At 55.9% G+C, this 19,764-nt stretch overlaps 2 protein-coding genes across 4 annotated transcripts in view; both read right to left on the bottom strand.

Annotated features, from left to right (window-relative positions):
- Wipf2 (WAS/WASL interacting protein family member 2) overlaps positions 1 to 2,046 on the bottom strand; it is a 33,920-nt gene extending 31,874 nt beyond the window's left edge. The window contains exon 1 of one of the 3 annotated variants that reach the window (XM_003466938.5): positions 1,864 to 2,046. The gene's annotated coding sequence lies outside the window, so the exon portion shown is untranslated. Of the gene's footprint in view, positions 1 to 1,217; positions 1,614 to 1,825 lie in introns of those variants that run through there. The other 2 variants (XM_013149624.3, XM_005002421.4) reach the window with 2 other exon arrangements.
- A 2,647-nt stretch (positions 2,047 to 4,693) lies between these two features.
- Positions 4,694 to 18,487, bottom strand: Rapgefl1 (Rap guanine nucleotide exchange factor like 1). Its single transcript, XM_063251503.1, is given in 15 exon segments — positions 4,694 to 8,725; positions 8,811 to 8,865; positions 9,067 to 9,131; positions 9,258 to 9,345; positions 9,565 to 9,615; positions 10,048 to 10,138; positions 10,225 to 10,403; positions 10,768 to 10,890; positions 11,100 to 11,197; positions 11,519 to 11,686; positions 11,804 to 11,916; positions 13,265 to 13,362; positions 13,476 to 13,611; positions 15,171 to 15,264; positions 17,651 to 18,487. Coding segments are annotated over 15 exon segments (1,956 nt in total). The 5' UTR covers positions 18,123 to 18,487; the 3' UTR covers positions 4,694 to 8,600.
- Positions 18,488 to 19,764: the final 1,277 nt, after the last annotated feature.

Raw genomic sequence — 19,764 nt, 5'->3', positions numbered from 1 at the left:
AAACACGGTGGGCACTTGCCTAACAAGACCAAAAGTTCCAATTCTTGCACTGAAGGGAAAAAAAAACCCTAACAGTAAACACTGTAAGCTGAAATACCAATCTATTACTGTACAAATAAGTGTAATACTCTGTAGTTCTTCCTGGACTTGGTATCAAGAATGTGGCTTGCTCAAACACCCTGAACACAGCCTGCAAGCAGTCTGAGAGGCCCCCGGAACAAGGAACACTCTGCAACTTTCTCTTCTGCAGGCCGAGATGCTCCCCTCCTTCAAAGGCGGGGGGGGGGGGGGGGGGCGGCTGCCTCCAGCCTGCATGTCACCTTTAGCCAACGCCAGGCAACTAATCAGCACCTCAGGTGCACACCATGCTTCGAGAAAAGTTCCAGCTTCAGCAAGGCACTGGGGAGAGCTGCCACTTTCAGGAAGGCTGCTTCAGGAGACACACTGACCTAGCCCAAGTGTTGCTGGGTTCTAAGGAAAAGTTGGGAGAGTGAGGACTTCACTCCTGACAAAGAATCAACAGTAAATCACCCAAAGCACACTGACTGGCAACCCCACCAAATGACAACAAGGTCACAGGCCATCAGTGGCCCAACCCAATAAATAAGGCTCCTGCAGGTCAACTGGGAAAAGAAGCAAAAAAAAAAAAAAAACACCCCCAAACCCAAAACTATTCGTCAATGAATTCTCAGAATTCATAAAGTTTCAACCTGTTAAGAAAGATTTTAAAACTCAGGTAGTTAGAAAAAATAAAACACTAGGGGCTGGCGATTTAGCTCAGCGGCATAAGCGCCTGCCTTGCAAGCAGGCGGTCGTGAGTTCGATCCCTGGTACCGATAAAAACGAAAAACACACACACAAAAAATAAAACACTAGAACCAAGTGTGATGGCACACACTTCCAACCTTGGCTACTTGGGAGGCTGAGGCAGCAGGATCCCAAGTTCCAGCAAAGTGTGGGCAACTTTTCGAGACTCTAGTTTAAAAATAAATAAATGGGATCAGACTGAAGCTCGGTGTGAAGGCCCTGGGTTCGGTCCCCTGTACTGAAAAAAGGAGAAGCAACACAGGATGGCAGGCACCTGTTACATTAGCAATGAGGCGGAAGACCTAAAGTTTAAATTCAGCCTGGGTAATTTAGCGACTTAGTTGAGATCCTACAAGGCTGAGATGTAGCTAGGTGCCACCAAACAAAAAGGAAGAAAAGCCAGTACACACCGGGTTCTTCCAGTTCCTCATCCGATGTCACCTTCTCTGGATTTTCCTTGGAGATCAGTGACTCGAGTACACGTGTGAAACATGAAGATTTCCACCTCCACGCACTTCTCTCCGCAGAGAACCCTCAAGGCAGCGGAGCGCCCCGCTGCGCATCTCAGCATCCCTCAGTCCGGCCTCTAACTCGGTTCCGCCTCCCCAAGATCGCCAGCAGGAACCAGCTGCCACCGATACCGATCCCCGAAATGTCACACTAGCCTCCCCGCCCGGAGCATCCTGCTCTGGACTTGCTCCCAACAAGTCCTCCCTGCCCAGTCCCTTCTTGCGCAGATGACCTCGCTGCTGGCCCCGGTCGCCGTCTCCTCCCCTGGCGCAGCCCTTCAGGACCCCTTACTTCCTGTCTCCCCCAAAGCCCCGCTCCCCTGTACCCGGAGAGACCCCCACCCCCGGTACCTACCCCGGGCCCTCCTCCCATTCAGATCCCCCCCAGCGCCCTCAGGCCCCGCCCCCTGCCTCCCCTGCGAAGGTCCCTCCCCGCGCCCCCTCTCGACCGGCAAGCCCCGCCCCAGTCCCCTCCCCGGCTCTCTCTCCCACTCAGCGCCGCAGGTCACCTCGGCGCCGGGTCCGGCCGCCGCGGGCTGCTCCTGACCTGGTCACAGCTGCTCCGGGAGCGAATCCTCCGTTACCTCTGCTCTGCACTCGCCTTATCCCCGCTAGCCTCCCGGCGAGCTGTTTCTCACCCCCGCCGCCGCCCCTTTTGCCAACCCGGAAACGGATCCGCTCCCACCGTCCCCAGCGTCCGCGAACAAAATGGAGGCGGGGGAAACAGGAGGAGGGAACGGAGAGCGAAAAGGCGGAGGGCGCACGCGCGCGGGAAGCCCGCCCCCTGGCGGCGACGTAGAGGCGGAAGCGGCCGAGTTGGCTGCCATCTTTGGAAGGTCGCGGCAGTTCTGCACCTTGGAGGTGGGGTTTGTTTCTTGGGCTGCAGTTGGAACCACCTGAGGGGTCTTTAAATGCCTAGCCATGCCAGGCTTCCAACCTCCAGGGACTGTCACTGAATGAATGGGTCCAGGGCATTCTAGGCATTGAGGCTTTTTAAAACTGCGCAGGTGATTGGAACATGTTGCCGAGTTGGAGACACACTAAGCAGTGTTTCTTGAATATACTTTTTTGTCCTTACCACCACCACCCCCCGCACGTACACACACCCTACTAATTAAGTGGCCTTCGCAGATCTCCAGGAAGCGCTCCTCTCTGCCTTCGAGGGCCCAGCAAGCAAGCTGTGATTGTCCTAGTAACGGGGGGGGGGGGAGCAGCTAACAGTCACCTTTAGGTCCTCTTAGTCACCCGACCTGAACATCTTTCTCTGGTTTAGAGAGCCTTGATTTTCCCAGTTTCCCGGGTGCTGCTTCGGCCGGCAGCCCCCGCCCGTGTCCAGCTGCTAAGCTGATGACAGGCAGGACCCGGCCCCAGTCCCCCCACTAAAACACTTAAGCGCTGCGGCTAGCTCCATCCATTTCTCTCCCCCAACGCTCTGGGCCAGCTCAGTTCCCAGCGCAACCCGAAGGAAGGGGACAGGGTTGGGACTGAGCTCCGCCTCCGCACAGGGCCTCCGCCACTGCTGCACAGGAGAGCTGCCCGGGGTGTGCCTTCTATTCACAGGGTTCTTGGAAGTCCCAAGCCATGAATGGCAAGGCGCGTGATAAGCCGCACATCCTTATTATTATCTTTGTTTTCCTTCTGTTGCACCAGGAGTAGTGCCGCATCCCACCCACAGATCCAATAGATGTCACCATGTGACCCAGGTGTGGGCCAGGCACTAGGCTCCTTCTCGGGTGACTAAGACTGAGCCTCTTCCCTCAGGGACTTAACGTGTTGGTGGGCAGCCTGGCATGTCAACAGCTACGTCAGCGGGTGACTGGTGCCCTGGGAACAGATACACTATGGGGGTGTCGGGCTGGGGATGATTAATTCCCGCTGAGGAACGAAAGGACTAGGCGTGGTGGCACATGCCTGTAATCCCAGGATAAAACAGTTTCAAGTTTTAAAAATGATTTTACACATAAAGATCGCTGGGTGTAGTAGTACACACATGTAATCCCAGCACTCAGGAGGCTGAGGCAGGAGGATCGAACTTTGGAGTACAGCCTGGACAATTTAGCAACTTACCCAGACTCTGTCTCAAAATAAAATAAAATAAATAGATCTGGGAATGTAGTTCAATGATATAGCACTGCTAGGTTCTACCCAGTACTAGAAAAAACAAAGCAACTCATAATTGAGCAAGGTATGCACACCAATAATTCCAACTACTTGTGAAGCTGAGGGAAGATGGTCATAAGCTCAAAGACCAGGCTGAGCTACATAGAAAGACCTTATCTCAAAAAATGCAAAAAATGTGTGTGTGTTTTAGTATCTTTTTATGATCTTTTTTGGTACAGGAATCGAACTCATGACCTCATGCTTGCCAGGCAGTCACTGGTAGTTATCCTCATATGTATACGCTCTCATTGCTCCCTTAAATATTTTTCCCAAGCTCCTTCCATGAGCAGTTCCCCCACCCACCTCCCAGCCTCTGGTCACCATTAATCTGGGTTTTTTTTTTTTTTTCCTGGTACCAGGGATTGAACTTTGTACTTGCCAGACAGGCACTTGTGCCACTGAGCTATATTCCCAGCCCAGTCACTGTGGATTTGCCTGTTCTAGACACTTCATTCAAGTGAATTTATACAAGCCCTTTGTGGTGTCCCACACCTGTCATCCCAGCTCTTGGAAAGGCTGAGGCAGGAGGAATGCAGTGAGTTTGAGGCCAGCCTGGACTACAAATTCAAGGTTAGTCCAGAATACACAGAAGTGTATATGAAAAAATAGATTTATGTGAGTTTTATCTCAAAAGGACAATTACCTCCAAACTGACACTACTTGACATACACACAGATGTGTGCACAGTGTCTGAAAAAGTGGTCATCTCTCAGGAGAAAGGACAAGGCTGTGACCAGGGATGGGTCTCAGGGATCTCAGCTGCAAAGTGGTGGAGGTGTGGTGCTCATTCTATTGGTCTTTAAACTTTTTTCTTAGCCGGGGTGGTGGTGCACACCTGTCATCCCAGCACTTGGGAGGCTGAGGCAGGAGGATCCCTGAGAATTCAAGGCCAGCCTGAGCTATATAGTGAGACTCTGTCTCAAAAAAACAAACTGAATAAAAGTAAACTTTCTTTAGGGGCTTTTTTTAAAAATTAATTTTATTGGTACAACTTTTTACATAGATAATGATCACACCCATCGTAGGGAACCTGTCCCTGTGCATGATGTGTCTTGATTCTTCTTTTCTCCCCATCCTCCTCCCTACCTTCAAGCCATCTTCCCCTTATGTACAAAAGCTTTACTTACATTTTCTTCTCCTTTTATTCTTTTTTCCCCTTTTCCATTCCTTTCCTTCCCTCTCCCATTTTCCCTTCCCATTTGAACATTCTCTTCCTATTTCCTTTGGTGTTTTTTAAGACAGGGTCTCAAAGTGGCTGGCTTCAAACTCATGGTGATGCTCCTGCCTCAGCCTCCTGAGTGCTGGGATTATAGACACACACCGCCATGTCCAGTTAGTGTTTAAGCTTTTGTATGTGTGAAATATCACGCAACACTTTTATTTTCCTGTGATTAGGGGTTGCAACCAGGCCCAGGGCCTTCACACTGGACTTCATCTCCAGACCTTTTATTTTTTCAAGACAGTCACTAAATAGCCCAGGCTGGGTTCAGACTTGCAGTCCTCTTGCCTTAGCCTCTCAGAGTGCTGGGGTGACAGATGTGCACACCACACCCAGCTAATCTGGGACACTTTGCAAGATATCTGTCCCACCTGCAGAAAGTCAATGTCATTGGGTAGAAAAAACTTACTGAGCTACCGTAGATTGAAAGAGATGAAGGAGACAGCAACCGAACACAATAGTGGAACCTGGATGGGATCGGAATTACTTTTTTTTTTTTTTTTTGGTCTTTTTTCATTTTTATCGGTACTGGAGATCGAACTCACAACTGCCTGCTTGCAAGGCAGACGCTTATGCCGCTGAGCTAAATCCCCAGCCCCCAAGGATTGGGATTACTCTTAAGTGGTCTCTTGGTCTCTTAATTTAAGACAAGGTCTCACTGTGCAAAGGTGACCTTAATCTCACTGTGTAGGGGCTGGGGATTTAGCTCAGTGGCATAAGCGCCTGCCTTGCAAGTGTGTGGTCATGAGTTCCACCCCTGGTACCGATAAAAACGAAAATGACAAAAAAAATCTCACTGTGTAGCCAGGCAATCCTCAATCTTGGGGTGATCCCCCTGCCACAGCCTCCTGAGTGCTGGGGTCACTGCTGTGCACCACCATGCCCTGCAGGGTTTATTTTTTTAATGTTTTCTAAAAGACATTTTTTTCCCTGGTACCGATAAAAAAAAAAAAGAAAGAAAAAAAGTGGGGCTGGAGGTTTAGCTCAGCGGCATAAGCGCCTGCCTTGCAAGCAGGCGGTCGTGAGTTCGATCCCTGGTACCGATAAAAACGAAAAAGATAAAAAAAAAAAAAAAAAAAAAAAGAAGGAAAAAAAGTGTAAAAGACATTTTTGAAACAACCAAGGAAACTTAAGTAGGCACTGGGTGCTGTGTGAAATCGCAAAGCCACTGCTGGTTTTCTCAGCTGTATAGTAAGTAGATAGGAGACAATCTTATTTTTAGGAGATTCTTGCAGTGAGGCTGTACACAGAACAAAGTGAAAATGTGTGCGACCTACTTTCGGATCGTTTTCAGACACCTGGAGTCCCAGCACTTGGAGGCTGAGACAGAAGGACTGTACCACCATGTGTTCAGAGGCCAGCCTGTGCCGGGAGGCAGCAAAACTGTCTTAAAAGAAAAAAAAGGCTTCCAGGTGGCTGTAGCCATGCACACCTGTAACCCCACCGTTCAGGAGGCTGAGGCAGGAGGATTTGCCGCAGAGTTCAAGGCCAGCGTGGGCTCACAGTGAGTTCTAAACCAGCCTGGACTACAAGGCCAGACCCTGGCTCAAAAGTAAATACATAAACATAGTCAGTCAGTCGATCATTACATAAAATGCAACCCAAGTCAGGTGTGGTGATGCATTCCCACAATAGGGTTACTGAGGCAGCTGAGACAGGAGGATCTCTTGATGAAATCTTAGTGATTTGAGAGGATTTCAGTGCTAAATGGGATGGGGCTGGTAGACTGGGAGACACTGAGGAAACACAGTCTTCTGGTGGCATCTAAGTCACCCGCTAAGGGCCACCGCACAGGAGGAGTAAGATCCTCCAAAAACTGCTCTCCACTGCTTCCTCCTGCTGCCTGGCACCCTGAAGGTAATCTTAGTAGTGACACCTAGCAGATGACAGGGGCACTGCCCGAAGCCCTCTGCCCTACTCCAGCAGGGCAGTTTCTGGGCCTCCAGGATACCAGGACAGGAGGAGGCACTTGGGTGCCCCAGCTTTGCAGTGGAGTCGAGCTGCAGGCTTGGGGATTCTGGTACCCCTCGAGGCCCAGGGCTGACATTGTCACCTCTGAGGCTCTAGGGGTCTCCACTCTTCACTGGGGAAGAGCAGCAAACTGGACTTGTTTCCAGGGCTGTGGGGAAGAGGATTCGGGGCCAGCACCGAGCTTGTCCTACCCCTGGGGACAGATGGATTCCTTTGCTGTTGAGACAACGTCTCGATATGTAGTTCAGGCTGGCCTTGAATTCACTAGGTAGCTTAAGTGCCCTCAAACTTGTGGCAACCTTCCTGCCTCAGCCTCCTGAGTGCCTGGACAATACCTGTGCACCACTACATTCTGCAAGAGGACCATTTTTGGACAGGAAAACGACCAAGAGGACAGAACAGCCCTTTGGGCAGAAGATGTGTCTTTAGCAGGACAGAGAGCAGGACTGGGGCAGCCAGGCCATTCCCCACACACCCACACCTCTGGTCCTCCCTGGGGACTGAGTCTCCTACTTCCTACTGTCACACCTGAGACACACACTCAGGAAAGCATCCCCCCTGCTCAGTTCACACTAGTGACAGGTCTGGCGAGGGCTCCCTGTTCCCTCCTCCATCCTGTCCTTCCTGGCCTCAGGCACTCAGGTTGGACACAGCAGGCCATTGCTTCCTAGACTTTCTCAGCTTTTTCTCTCCGTAGCAAGTTCTTCGAGGATAACATGGGGGTGGTGGGGCCTCAGGGTAGCAGTGGGCTGGGCCGGACTGGGCAGCTGTACTCATGGGAGCTGGGGACCAGGAGAAGCTGATGGGGGCTTGGAGGGAGGATGGGGGCCTGCAGGTTGGGGCACACTAGGGCAGGGACATCCAGAAACGCCTTTTGCATCCACAGGCATTTTGGAAGGGACAGGAGATTCAGGACCGCTGTATAAAGGGGCCTGTACACGTGACCTATGATACAGTGTTTACATATGATACAAGGCTCTTTCCCTCTCTGGGGGCTTTTAAAAAATAAATTTACAATTCCAGAGCTTTGGGTAAAAAATATATACACCTTGGGGCAGGGAGGGGCAGGGGCAGGGGTGCAGCTGTGCTGGCTGCAAGGAGCTGGCAGGAAGAGGGGAGCCTGTGCCTGGAAGCCTCACCCGAGCCGCCAGGGGTCCTTAAACCCCTCCATTCTGGGCCCTGGAAGGGAGATGACAGGAGGCCTGGGCCTCCCCCAGACTCTAGATTCACCTTTACCCCTCTACCCTACTTCTAGGGAGCTGCCTGCCAGCCCACCCCAGAAGGGCTGTGCGCAGGGAGGGGCACAGAACTGTTGTCCATGTGGGACACAAGAGCCAGGGGACGCAATGCAGCCATAAGATGCTCCAGAGAGCAGAAATGTGGGGAGCAGGCACCAGCCCCTGGCTCTGCCAACACCCACCCCCCCGCAGGGCAGGGAGAGGGTGCCGCAGGCCTGCTTTCCCTGAGCACACCCTATCCGGGGACCTTGTGGGGAGCCGCCAGGCCCACAGGCCTGGCAGGGAGAACAGAGGACTTGGGGTCACCAGCGCAGACAAGGGTAGCACCAAACAGAAAGGACCCCTTCCCTCCACCACTCGGGCACCTGCGCATACACACACAGAGCAAAGTTCAGGGGTACAACCTCCCCAGGGAGGCCGGACAGGGGAGGATGAGGGGGCCCACGCCTCCCTGGCTGGGGAGAGGAGGCAGGAGCTCTGTCTCTGAGACACGGCTGTGTGAGGGCAACGGAAGGGGCTCCTTGCATCCTTCGGCTCGAGCCAAAGGGGCACTGGGAGAGGGTTCCAGCAGGATGATGATGAGTCCTTGGAAATCCATCTCACTCTTCCCATGGGAAATACCCATCACGGGTGTGGGGACACAGTACAAAGTGCTTGGGTGCCAGGCACCAAGGAGCCGGCAGGGTGGGGGTGGCCTCACTGGCTGTTGGCCTCCAGCTTGTAGGAGAGGTCAAACAGGAGGTTCTGGTTGTCAATGACCTGAAACTGTCGCACGTAGGCCTTGGTCTGCAGGTGGTGGGGCGAGGCCTCCATGTCCAGGCCTGGGGTGGGGACATTGTCAGGAGGGGCCCCTGGCCCTCCCCCTCCCCCATCAGCCAGGGCCTAGGGTTGGGGTGGAGAACTCACAGAGGGGCCGGCTGCGGTACTTCCGGATTGTCCTCACTTTCTCGGCCACCGAGTGCTGCAATGTGACAGGGACCCCTGAGAAGGGCCCGGGAGGATGTGTGCCCCGGACCCACTGCAGCTCCCACTCTGGGGGTCTCTGAGGGCACAGGGGGCAGCATCGCCCCATCTAACTGTTGGCGTGGCCACTAGGGAAGGTGGCAGGCGGGCAGGCACAGGGAGGGGACAGGAGAAGGTGCAGCTCTTCTGCGCTACTCACCAGCTTCTCCAGATTCACCAAGCCGTCCACCAGAGTCTTGCTGCTCTCATGCAGGAACGTCAGGTCTGGGGGCGGGGACACAGGCCTTGAAGAGGGAACCCCAGAGCCAGGAGAGGGGAGGGAGAGGGGGATGGGACGGGGTGGGGGGGCATGGGCACAGCAGGCGTGATAAGTGGATGGGACCCGCTGACCTTTGAGGATCAGAGGCACGAAGGGGATCACAGGGGGCTTCATCTTGGAGAGGACCTCTCGGTAGCTTTTGTGGTTCCGGCAGGGGTCCTAGGGGTCATGGAAGTGGGGTCAGGGGCTCAAGGCCTCTGAGACGTCCCCGCCCCAACCCTGCCTGGGCACACAGGGTGGACGATGTGTGGCTGGGGAGGAGGCAACTCCCCTTCTCCCCTCCCCCCCCCTCGCATGGGGAGGGAGACCCCGCAGACTCAGAAGGCTGAAGGAAACAGAGATGCAAGTCCCAGAGTCCAGCACAGAGACGCCACTCACCGTCAGGTTCTCGAATTTACGGAACAAGTTCTTGAATTTTCCTGGCAGCTTCTGCAGCGTTCGGAGGAAGAAGGGCATTAGAGTTAGGGGACCTGGGGAACTAGGAGTTTGGGGGTGGGTGAATTGGCCCTGAAACCCAGCCATCCCCACCGAGGCTGGAATCCTGGCTTTTCATTTTGCTTCATTTTGTTTCATTTTGTCTCTTGTATGTGGTTGGGGCTGGCCGCGAACTTGCGGTGACCCTCCTGCCTCAGCTTCCCGAGGGCTGGGCTCACAGGCCTGCACCACTCCAGGCTTTTCACTCTTGCACTGCGAGCTGAGCCGAGCTGCGCGCTCTAGGGCTGTGCGGCCAGAAGAGGGCGCGCGAACCCCAGGCTCAAGGGCCCTGGAGGGCTTGCGCCACGCCCGGATGCCCAAGAAGTCGCGGTCCCCACGGTGTGTGGGGGAACAAGCGCGGGAGGACGGGGGTCGGGTCCTCCTCACCTCCCAGGTGAGCCTCAGGCGGCTGACGGCGGCGTTGTCCAGCCCCATGACCACGGCGTAGAAGGACAGCAGGTCCTGGTTCTGCTTGCAGCTGCGGGGCGCGGGTTGCAGGTGTTAGGTGGCCGCGCCCCTCCAGCCCCTCCCCTCGCGCCCCTCCCCCGCCTCCCGCCCCCTCACATGGCTGCGATTTTGATGAACTTCTTGAGCAGCTGGGCACGCTTGCTCAGGGCCTCGCATAGCAGCACTTCAGTGGCCACCCAGTGAGTGACCTCGCTGCAGCGCTGCAGCAGCAGCTCCAGGTTGGCGGTCTCGCGGCGGCCACGCTCCCCGTGAAACACGTAGTCCACGAACTCCAGCTGCATCAGGTTGCCGCGTAGGGGAGGCACAGGGTGCGACAGAAATGACCGAAGTTAGCGCGGTGCCACCATCTTTGTGTTGCTGTTATAGTCTGAACTAGGGTCCCTTACACAGGCTCGCCTCAGACTTGCCGAGACCCTCCTGCCTCAGCCTCAGTTATAAGTGGGCGCCACCACATGGTAATTAATGGGTATTTTATTTTATTTTGGGGTTCCGGAAATCGAATTAAGGATCTTGTAGCTTGCCGGGCAGGCGCTTAATGACACTGAGCTGTATCCCTGGCCGAACCACCCTACCAGGAGGTCTCCTCCGAACTTCTGCGGGACACAGCTGCAGGGCTCCCACCCCACCTGGCGGGCTGACCTCATGCACACAGCGGAACAGCTCCCAGTGGAAGGCAGTCAGGTGGTTGGCAACATCCTCAGGCTCCACACGGTGGATCTCTGTGTCTCCCGGGGACACCTGGATCTCCTCGGGGAGGGGTACCTGGGGGCGGCAGGATAGCATGAAGGGGACTGCTCAGGCCCCTTCCACCATACTGCCAGTCAATGCCTAGCCAATGCCTTGTGAAAGGGTCTGCTTTTCTTTTGAGACAGTCTCATTCTGCAGCCTAGGCTGGCTTCCAATCAGAAATCCTCTTGCCTCGGCCTCCTGAGTTCGGGGATTCCAGGGGCTCAGCAGGGACTCGGTCTTACCAGGGCCTCATAGCTGTCCCGGGTACAGGCAAACAGGTGACTGTTAATGCCCAGTGTGGTGAAGACGCAGTCCTCATTGGGCTGTAGCAGGACCTTCTCTGCAGAAGAATGGGGGGGGGGTCAGCTTGGCCCTGGCCCTATGTACCTCTGCACACCCTGACTGCCATCTCCTTTCCTGTGGAGGGGCTCCTAACCCCACATAGGCACATTCTAGACTAATGAGACTCATGCTTCTACCTTTCCTTGTTTTGTTTTTTGAGACAGGGACTTGCTATGTAGTCCAGGCTGGCCTCACACTCAAAGAGATCCTCCTGCCTCAGCTTCCTGAGTGCTCAGATTACAGGTATGTGCACCACCAAACTCAGTTTAGAAACCAGTCTTCATCCCTTCCCAGGGTGCCCCTGGCCCTGGCCCCTCACCTCCTGAGGAGGCCACAGCTACCAGGATGAGGGTTTCCTCCCGGCCGGCAGGCTCCTCAGAGTACTGCAGTTTCTCGGTCACAGAGCCCAAGATGTCCTGCACGGAAGCCGAGAGGCGGCTGCGTATGGTCACGTAGGAGTGGTCGGGCATGTAGACCCTGCAGAAGACTGGGGTGGGGGGCGTGGGTGCAGGCCTCAGAGCGCTGCACTTCCCACTGCAGCTGGGCCCGGTGCGTGGGAGCACCGCCCAATACCCCTGCCCCCACCCCAGATGTCCAGGCTTACTCTCATCTGAGCCCCGGAAGGCCACTCGGGTCTGCAGGCAGGAGTCAATGCGGCGGAAGTGGCGGAAGAGTGGCTTCACCTGCCTGCTAGGCGGCTGGCTGTCCTCTGGGATCCTGGCATGGACAGTAGGTGTCAGCAAGCACCAGCCAACAGGAAGAAGGGACCTTGCAACTGGGTCATGGGTGCCCCAGCTCCTTTCAACTTTTTTTTTTTTTTTTTTTTTGGTACCGGGAATTGAACTCATGACCTTGTACTTGGCAGGCAAGCACTATACTGCTGACCTATGGCCCAGGCACCCACAGGCTCCTTTCTGAAGGGACTCAAAGACAAAAACAGTAACGCAGTGTGGGACAGCTATCCAGGGGACCCCAGGCCAATGCTGTGATGCGATGCACCTTTTCTGACCCACCTACCCAGAAGGTCACCTCCTAGCCTTTATTCTTTTTTTTTTTTTTTTTTTTTAATCGGTACCGGGGATTGAACTCTCAACCACCTGCTTGCAAGGCAAGGTGCTTATGCCGCTGAGCTAAATCCCCAGCCCACTAGCCTTTATTCTTGGGACTTGATTTTTTGGCAGTACTTGGGGCTGAACACAGGGCCTTTGCACTGAGCTATAGTCTGTCTGTCTGTCTCTCTCTCTCTCTCTCTTTCTCTTTTCTGTCTTTTTGAGACAGGGTCTCTATGCAGTTCAGGCTGGCCTGGAGCTCACTTTGTAGCCTAAGCTGGTCTCGAACTTGCAATGATCCTTCTGCCTCAGCCTGGGATTTGAGGCTGAGTGCTGGGATTACAGGTGTGAGCCACCACACCGGGCTTCATTTTATTTTTTATATTGAAACAGGAGTTCACTAAGTCATTAAATTGTCTATGCTGAGCTCAGTCTTGGAACCTTCCTGCCTCGACTTCCCACAGTGCTGGGATTACAGGTGTACACCACCACGCCTGTCTCTCCTAGGACATGGAAAGCCTTTTGAGGACAATGGTAGGTTCTGACTAAAGTCTGATTTCATCGAGGTCCGGCAACCTGCTCAGCACACTGTGGGTCGAGCACTATTAGACGTTAGTGACATTTGCTGAGAAGGACTTCGGGGGTTGGGAGTGGACAGGTATGTACACAGCTACTTCAGCACCAGGCAGGAGGTGCTGGTGATGTGACCAAGGTGTGGGACAGTGATCCTGGCTTTGGGGACAGAGTCAGTTCCCACCTGCATAGAGAAGGTGGCACTTATTCTGGGATTAAGGGAAGAGGAAGGGAAAGGGGTGGGAGGAGGACTTCCTGGGGGCACAGGAAGTCAGGAGGAAGAGGTGAGAGGGCACCTGCTGTGCGTGCCATGGATGGAGGGGACTCGGGACAAGTTCAAGGCCGGCCTGTACTACACAGTAAGACCCTGGCTCAGAACACAAAAAACCACCCCGGGAGCCCCAAAGCCAAGGCCGCACTGTAATCCAGGAGCTGCCTCTCACTTCAGCTCTGCCGTCTCCACCAGCTGGTGCAGCCTCAGCGTGTCCTCCCGGAGGTCCTGGTAGAGGGACTCGTCCTTCATAATCAGCAGGTATAGATCCTGGGAGAGGAGCACAGCCCAAGTGAGGCCGGGGCCTCTCAAGGACAGCTTCTCCTCCCAGGGCCCACCTTAGATGCACAGCCTGCCCCCCACCGCCCCTTCTCCAGCCACACCTTGATGATGTGGCCAGCGCTCTCTTCCTCCTGCAGCAGCCCCTGGTAGGTGTCCAGGAAGTGGAGGAGCATGGCCAGGCAGGCCTGCTTCCGGCTCAGCCCCTCGGGATCTTCCAGGTCCCCTGCCTGAACAAAGCTGACCCCGAAGTTAAGAAAAAGCGCAAACCGGGTGTGGTGGCTCACACCTGTAATCCCAGCACTCGGAAGGCTGAGGTGGGAGGATCGTTGGGAGTTCGAGACCAGCCTGGACTACAAAGTGAGCTCAAGGCCAGCCTGAACTGCATAGTGAGATCCTGTGTTTAAAAAAAAACCAAAAAAAAAAAAAAAAAAAAAAAAAAAAAAGAAAAGAAAAGAAAAAGCCCAAGGCAGGCAGGCAGACTGGAGGTGGCTATGTGACCCCTAGTTATTTTCTAGGTTTGGGGCCAGTGACAAAGAGTCCAGGCTAGCCTGAAGGTCTGTCCAGAGCAGGTCACGGTCACAGTGTATCTAATTGGCCACTGCTGGCTCCTGCCCAGTAGAGCTGCACCTGAGAACGTGCAACCAAGCCTGTCTAACCGGGGTGCCGAGCTCACTGGGGGACCCACAAACCCAACTTTACCTTGAGTGGGGCCTGACCTTCCTAAGAAGCCCATGACGTTCTTATTCAGTGGCCTCAGGTTTACAACTCGATTCCAAAATAACTCAGTGAAGCTGGGTGTGGTGGCGCACACCTGCCGTGCATGCCAGCACTCTAGAGGCAGAGGCAGGAGGATTGCTGACAGTTCAAGGCCAGCCTGGGTTCCATAGACATTGGACTCTTCAAAGGAATAGAAAAAAGAGCCAGGACTTAGCTCTGTGGCTCCAGCGCTTGCCTGGTAAGTGCCAGGTTGGCAATTCAATCCCCATACCAAAAAAATAAAAATAACAATAAAATAAAATTCAGGTATCAAAAGAATGAAAAAGTGACCAATTAAATAAATCTCAGTGTAAGTCTCTGTGCTGGTGGGGATTCCCAGGCCAGCCTGGTCAATAGCTTGGTTCCAGGGGACCCCCACTGGCTGAGGCACAGCCACACCACGACATGGGTGTCACTCCCTGTGTTATTCATCGAGCACCCGGATGTTTACCGCAGTAACTCAGCACGGAGTAATAACCCCTCCCTCGTGTGCAGGTCTGGGTGTCACAGGGCCCAGGGACTCACACTTGTTACCTCGATGACCTTCACAGCAATACACGGATAGCAGGGCACATGCCAGTTGTTGTTGTTGTTTTGTTTTTTTCATTTTTATCGGTACCAGGGATCGAACTCCAAACTGCCTACTTGCAAGGCAGGCGCTTATGCCGCTGAGCTAAATCCCCAGCCCCCCCCCCTTTTTTTTTGGTACCAAGAATTGAACTCGGGACCTTGCACTTACTAGACAGGCCCTGTGCCGCTGAGCTAACTCCCGGGCTGCACATGTCATTTTACAGGAGAAACACAGATCCCATGAATCCAGAGACTAGCAAAGCTGGATGTTTTTGTTTTTTCTTTTTTGAGACAGGATCTCACTGTGTGGCTCAGGCTGGCCTGGAACTCAAAGTGATCCTGCCTCAGCCTCCAAGTACTGGTATTACAAGCATGCACCACCAGGCCCAGCCAGCATAAGCTTGGTATTTTCTGGGGGTGACATGGGTCCTGATGTTACCTGTGCGGTGCAAGGCATCACCTTTTCAGACTCCACAAAAGGATATTATTGGTGCAGGGCCTGCAGGAATTTTTCCGTTGGGAGGAAGAGAGAGTGTGTCAGCACAATGTCATCCAGCAGGATATCTGTGGAGATCAGTGGGTGCCACAGATGTCAGGGCCACTCGACACCCCTTGCACGCCACCAAGAGCACGTTCTCTTCAGCCAGGCTGGAGCCTCGGCCACCTGCCCTGTCCCGCACTGCACACGTGTGCGCCAGGGTGAAGATTCACAGCAGCCGCTTTGGGGGTGGGGCCGGCAGCTGCCAAGGCAGCTGGGGGAAGGGGGAGCCTTTGATGGCCATGCACTTTCCTCTTTAGTGTGGGGGGAGCTGGGCACCGCCCCTGAACAACGTGGCAGGGGCCTCCAGACCCAGCGGAAGTCAGGGTCCCCTCCCTCCCTCCCTTACTCCACATCTCAGAATGGGCAGGTGGGAACCAGCCCCAATAAAGGGTGAGGAAGATACACCCATCTCTTTAATCTCAGTGCCTGAGCTAGGAGCCTGGTCCTCTGTGTACCTAGAGAGGCAAGGGTTAACCATGGCAGGTGTCGGGAGAGTCTGCCTCACCTCCCTTCCCCCTCCACACCCCTGTCTGGGCCTGGCCCAGCCAGTTGGCCAGGTACAAGGTCGCCCTGACTTGCAGCCAGCCCCGGGGTGGGGCAGGGCTCCCTGGCACTAGCAGGCAGGGCACAGGGAAGCAGCCAGGTGTCCTCGCCAGGACAGGTTAGAGCCAGGAGCCCAGGCACTGCTCCAGACAACCCAGGCTTCTGCCACCCCATGGCCAACCAGTTCTAGCCACAAAGGTGGAGAGGGAGCATCAAAGGGGAAACTGAGGCCTAGAGCTGGAAGAACCTGGACCTCCGAGTCTGTTCTCCATTAGTGTGCCTGAACCAGGCAAAGGGGCAGGGAGGGGGGCAGGGGGATTGCCTGGACATCTGGGAGACTCAGCCTTCTGGAAGCCCCTCTTTCTATGCACCCTGACAAAGTCAACATGACGTACATTACACTGGAACTGTGGCCATTCCCTTCTCATTTGCTTTGAGACTGATTTGGGGTTTCCCAGACCAGTTACTTCGGGGTTTCAATTCCCAGAGCTGATGGGGGGGGGTGTGATCAATACAGGATTTTTAGTTTTACATTTTGGTTGATTTGTTTGTACCAGGAATTGAACTCATGAACTCATGCTTGTCAGGCAGGCTCTGTGCTGCTGAGCTACATCTTGGGCCAATACAGGAGTCTTACATTCTCCCAGGAGACCCTGAGGACCTGTGGCAGCAGGTGCTCAGAACAGCCCCTGGCCCCTTGGAGCAGCAGGGAGCCCGACCCCCTTTCCAGACTCCTCCCAGATGCAGGGTGGGAGGACACAGGCACAAGAGGCGTGGGGAGACACAGATCGGGCCCATGGTTTGGCATCTGTCTCTTCCACAGTGGGCTTTGGTCCAAGGCACAGCCTCCCCAGGGAATGTGTCATTGAGACAGAGGGTGTGTGGTGTGGGCGGGAAGTTATGGTTAGGAGAGTGCTGTGTGTGTCTGATATTTTTCTAATTAAATCTGAAAGGTGTCAGCTCTCCAGGGCAACTAAAGCCTTCACCTCCAGAGAGGACCCAGACTTTCCTTGAGAAAAATCTTGGCCAGTGGTGCCCCACCCTGAAAACCTAAATTGGAGTTCTATGCAGAGAGCTAAGAGCAAAGGCCAAAAGCCCCTGTATCATTAGGGTCTCAATGGGGGTCCCCGGAGCTCAGAGCATCCTGGGTTAATGCAATGCCTTCAGCTAGACCTAGATACCCCCCAGGTCTTCTACGTTAGAAATTTAAGATCTCAGTGTCCTTACAGCCCCCTTGATGGGGTGCTGAGGCAGAGGAGAAATAGTGTTAAAGCAAAACAGCTCTCAGGCTGGGGTTTTGACTTGGTAAAGAAGTGGGGTGCTGAGGCTGCTTCCCTACCCCCATGAGGGAGGGAGTTGGAAGACCCAGACCCCTGTACCAATGCCGGGGGTCCTGATGCCACCTCCCATTCCTCGAAGGCACCTGCAGAGTCCACCCCAGGGAGAACACCCTCGCCTGCCCAAGTCAGCACATCCCTTAGCCTGGGCCCCAGTCCTATCCATGCTGTTCCCTCCAGGGCCTGAGCAGGCCTGCTGGGCCAAGGGCAGCACGGGCTGGTTCACACACTTCCATCCTAGCGAGTCTCGGAGACCTGATGACGGGCACGGGGACTAGGGGCTCATTGGGGACTGCAGCTAAAGCGTCCATCTAGGAGCAAGAGTGGCTGAAGGAGAGAAAGAAAGCTCGGCTTCCTCCTCGGAGCTGGGCACTATTGCTCCTCCCCTGGGGGTCTGCGGCCCTGCTCAGTGCCTACTGCACTTTGGGAACCCCTTAGCCCCACCCCAGGCTCCAGCACTGGGGCCACCCCTTTTTCTAAAAACACCAAGGGGAGCCAGGGCCCCTGCTCTGCTGGGCAGACCCCTTACCTGAGGCGCCGCTGTCCCTGGTAGCCCCGCTGGTTAGGCGCTCCAGGACCCGGTCGAGAAGGTGCTCCGGCCGTTCCGGGGCGCCCAGCGGGGCCCAGGGTGGCGAAGTCAGGGGCTCACCCGGGGACAGCTCATCCGAGGAATAGGAGGACGGGGAGCGCAGGGGCCCCGGCACTTCATCCAGCTGAAGCCAGCAGGGTCCCCCGCCGCCTGGGTCCTCAGCCACCCCAGCCAGCTCGGCCTGGTCCTCCTCCGCGGGCGGCTCCAGCCCCTGGTCGGAGTGGGGCTCGCGCAAGAAAGCGGGGAGCAGCAGGCGGGACATGCTCTGGCGTCGCTGCAGTGCCCGCGGCCCTCCAGGAGGCCCCCCGCCCCCGCCGGGCCTGCCGCCCGGACCCCCGCCCGGACCCGCGGCCACCGCGCGCCCCGCCAGCTGCGACGTGGGCTTCTTGAGGAATTTTTCCAGCGGCTTCATGCCCCCCCCGCCCCTCTCCCGGGGGCCGCCGGGGGACCCAGGTGTCCCGGGCACGGGCGGGGGGGGCGGAGACCCGGTGCTCCGGGCCGGAGGCGCAGGGCGCAGGGCCGTGCCGGGCACCGGAGCGGAGCAGGGGTGTCCGAGGCGGGCTGGCCCGAGGCTGGGGCCGGGGCGGCAGGTGTCGGAGGACGCGCGCTATCAGCGGCCCCCCATACCGAGGGCAAGCGGGCTGCGGGGCCAGCGCCGGCTCTGCACTCCGGGCTGGAATGCGGCAGCAAAGCAGCGGGCGAAGCGGAGCGCGGGAGGACGCAGCAGCGGCAGCGGCGGCGGCGGCTGAGCTCCCGGCCCCGGGAAGGTGGCAGAGCCGAGACCGCGCCCCTTTCCGATGGCCCCGCCCTTCTCGGCCCCGCCCCCGTTCTCAGGCCCCGCCCCCGGCCCGCCAGGGTTGAAGCAGGGCAGCCAGGCGGGTGGACCTGCGAGGGAAACGGGTTCATTCAGGGCAGGGGCAGAAACGGAGGGCAAAGCCAAGGGCGCAGGTTAGCAATGGAGTCTTGATTTCGGGGATGACTGGCATTCTCGGCCTCTTTTCCAAGAGCTGGGGCGGGTCTGTGGCCTGCACCTGGTTTCACTTACCTGGGTCCAGGTGAGGCCTGTGAGATTGCTGACCCCATACCCCTGTGCTATCCTGACGGGAGTGCGTGGCTTCATCGTGCTTCCGTGGGAAGGACTGGAAGGATTCTCGGGTGAATGCACTGGCACCGGCAGGGAAGAGTAGGTGGTGCAGGGCTGGCCTGCCAGGCAGGTACTGGCAGGCATGGAGCAGCAGGCTGTGGCAGGTCTTGGGGTAAGGAGAGAGCGGGCAGAGGGGAGGAGCCGGACAGCAGAGGGAAGCAGGACCACGCGCTGGGTGACAAGTGCCAGCGTAGCCCACCATGGAGAGGGAAAATGATGCCATCAGGATGCCAAGCCACCCTCCGATGCCCGTGCCCAGAGCAGTGTCCCTAAGGGTGCTCTGCCCAGGAGGGGCTGGAAATGGAGATAAGCACACCCAGGCTGGGCTTTGGCACCTGGCCTGAAGTGGGTTGAGGCTCCTTGATGGCACCCCACCAGTTTATGGTGCACGGGCTGGATGCAGGAAGGTGACTGCAGGGAGTGTCCACCTTGGGTGGACAGGGCCCATACCCCCTTGTGACTCCCGCATGCCTCAGGCCCGTGTGCTAGAGCATGTGTGCCCATCTGTGGGTTTGGAGAGGAGACAAGAGCGCTTGGATCCAACTGCAGCTTCTGATGTGGGTCTGAGAGGGGCTTCCCAGACCACCATTACGGGACACCAGTATTCCTGGTGTTGGAAGGTGACACTGGCTGCAGTGGCATGGAGCTGCCCAGTGGCATCTTGTGAACGGAACGGGAAGAGGGGAGGGCTTCTCTCCCAGCACATGCCACAGTTACCAGATTAAGCTGGTTGCCTTGGTAACCTCCTCTCTGGGCAGGATTTGGGATTGTCAGGAAGGGTGAAGAACTGGGGAGTGTATGGGGGGGGGGTGGAAGCTGGAAATAAAAGGGACTGAGATGTCTACAAACTGAAAGCTTGGGGAATGGGTCTCAACAACTCAACAACTCAAGGGTGCCCGGTAGTGCTGGG

Source organism: Cavia porcellus, unplaced genomic scaffold, assembly GCF_034190915.1.
Source record: "Cavia porcellus strain 051 isolate PalLab524CR breed Dunkin Hartley unplaced genomic scaffold, mCavPor4.1 scaffold_6, whole genome shotgun sequence".
Classification (NCBI taxonomy): domain Eukaryota; kingdom Metazoa; phylum Chordata; class Mammalia; order Rodentia; family Caviidae; genus Cavia; species Cavia porcellus.
This window is presented reverse-complemented; position numbering and strand designations above follow the sequence as displayed.